Raw genomic sequence first — 2,417 nt, forward strand, 5'->3', positions numbered from 1 at the left:
GACCACCACCACGTTTGCGAGCCATTCGGGATAGTGGACCTCTCGAATGAGTCCATTCTTGAGGAGCTTCGCGACTTCATCATTCACTACTTGGTTCCTCTCCGGTGCAAACTTTCTACGTTTCTGTTTCCTCGGTGGGTAGCCCTGGGTGACCTGTAACCTGTGAACAATAATATTAGGGTCAACCCCTGTCATGTCCTCATGGGACCAAGCGAAACAATCGTAGTAATCAGATAGGAAATTGATAAGTTTCTCTCTGAGCTCTGGTTCGAGTTGTGCTCCAATCCGAACTTTGTGGTCCGGAAAGCTCGCATTAATTTGAATTTCATCTATCTCCACCATCTCCTCCTCGATCAGGCTGCGTGGTCTCTTCGTTTGATTTATCTGCTCTGCAGACTCTGACTTCTCTGCTCTGCAGATTTTGACTTCTCTGCTCTGGCACCTCACCGATTTAGACTTTCTCTCTGGCACCTCGGTGACTTCGCTGCGCTGGCCTTTGTTGATTTCGCTGCTCTGGCAACTTCGACTCCTCTGCTCTGGCAGCTCGCCAACTTCGCTGCTCTGGCCGTTGTCGACTTTGCTGCTCTGGCCTTTGTCGATTTCGCTGCTCTGGCAGCTTCGACTTCTCTGCTCTGGCAGCTCGTCGACTTCGCAGCTCTGGCCTTTGTCGATTTCGCTGCTCTGGCAGCTTCGACTTCTCTGCAGCTCCGTGTGTTGACTTATGTCTTGAGTGCACCGCAAGGTATGATGTGGGTGTTCCTGTTCTCCCATGTGCTTTGAATGGGGCGGGGCTTCTTGCTGTAATTGCTATAAGGATGGGTTTTTCGCCTTCATAGTGGTTTGGTAGCACGCCCTGGAGTCCTTCTGCTCTCCCTTGATCTCCTTAACTCCCCACTTGGTTGGGAATCGTATGACTTGATGATAGGTAGATGGTACTGCTTCCATTTCGTGGATCCATGGACGGCCTAGGATGACGTTGTATGCTGATGGGGCGTCTACCACGAGAAACCTAGTGGAAAGGTTGACTCCCTCTGCGTAAACGGGAAGATCGATATCCCCTACAGTAGTCGTACTCTCGCCACTGAAGCCAACGAGTACGGCCGCTTTCTTGATTAGTTTGGACTCGTCCAAACCCATCTCCCTGTATGCACTAAAAAACAAAATATTGGCAGAGCTACCATTGTCTATTAGCACACGCTTTGTTAAACAGTTAGCAATATAAATGGAAATAACTAAAGCATCATGATGAGGGTGTAGAAGCTTGTCTGATTCGGATGTTGCAAAGCTAATTGTCAGGGTTGGATCCGTTGGTCCAGCTTTGCCGGAAGGCAGAGCCCCTGTTTTGCTTGATCTAGCCTGTCTGGCGTGTCTCTTGGCGGCTGAGTGGGTGATTCCGCTGACTTCGGAGCCTCCGGATATCACGTTCACAGTTCTCTCATGGTGTGGTGGGTCTGGCGGGCTGTCGTCTCTGTGTTTCTCTTGCTTATCCCTTCCTTGTTGTAGGGTAAGCTTGCCCTTTTCGGTCAGGTAATCGGTGAGGTGGCCTTGATTTAGTAGGTGGGCCACTTCCAATCTGAGGGCGATGCAATCTTCTGTCCGATGCCCATGATCTGCATGGAACTCACACCATTTGGATCTGTCCCTCTGGTCAGCTGGGGCCCTCATCCTTTCTGGCCATTTGACTTTGTTGCCTAGATTCTTGAGAGCTAAGACCGCCTCGGCTGGCGAGATAGATAAGTTGTACTCTGGGATCTTGGCCCTTTCACGTGGTCGCGTCTCGTAAGGTTGGTCATACTATCTCCTTCTGTATTCGTGTCGTGAAGATGGGTAAGGCTCAGACCGCCTATCATTTGTCCTTCTATCTACCCTGGAGTCTCTTCTAGTGTTTCCGCTTGGTGAAGATCGGTGGTGGCTGTATTGATCTTCCTCCCATTTGATTTGTGCCCATGCCTTGGCAAGGACGTCCTCCATTGTTCTACAAGGGTATTTGGTGAGATCTTTGTAGAGGTCTGAGTCGGGCAGAAGGCCCTTCCGGAAGGCGGTGACCGCCGTTTGGGTGTTGCAATTGGTGATGGACACCTTCTCTTTGTTGAATCGGCTGATGTAGTCTTGAAGAGGCTCGCCACGCTGTTGCACCACGGCGTAGAGATCCTCCGATATCTTTTCAAGTTTCTTGCTACTAGCGTATTGCACTGGAGGGCCGGTCCTGTCAGACTAGAACCGAACCCCTTACACATGCAGGCCTGCCTCAATTCACGAGGAATTGCGGCAGTGAACATCCTTTGCTTGTACTGAGCGATATGGTCGGTCGGATCCGTCGTGCCGTCGAACATTTGCATGCTCGGGAAGTTAAACTTGATGGGCATCTCCACCAAGGCAATCTCATCCACAAAGGGAGAGTCGGCATAGCAGTTCTC

At 50.8% G+C, this 2,417-nt stretch overlaps 1 protein-coding gene across 1 annotated transcript; it reads right to left on the reverse strand.

The window, feature by feature from the left end:
• Positions 1 to 807: 807 nt before the first annotated feature.
• LOC130990870 (uncharacterized) lies at positions 808 to 1,665 on the reverse strand. The gene has a single exon (XM_057915099.1). It carries the CDS (start codon positions 1,663 to 1,665, stop codon positions 808 to 810), a length of 858 nt encoding a protein of 285 aa, XP_057771082.1.
• Positions 1,666 to 2,417: the final 752 nt, after the last annotated feature.

This window comes from Salvia miltiorrhiza, chromosome 6, assembly GCF_028751815.1.
Source record: "Salvia miltiorrhiza cultivar Shanhuang (shh) chromosome 6, IMPLAD_Smil_shh, whole genome shotgun sequence".
NCBI lineage: Eukaryota > Viridiplantae > Streptophyta > Magnoliopsida > Lamiales > Lamiaceae > Salvia > Salvia miltiorrhiza.

What these genes read in the sequence shown, in the direction of transcription:
- LOC130990870 (XM_057915099.1), bottom strand. Translation starts at nt 1,665, where the DNA reads ATGAGGGCCCCAGCTGACCAGAGGGACAGATCCAAATGGTGTGAGTTC.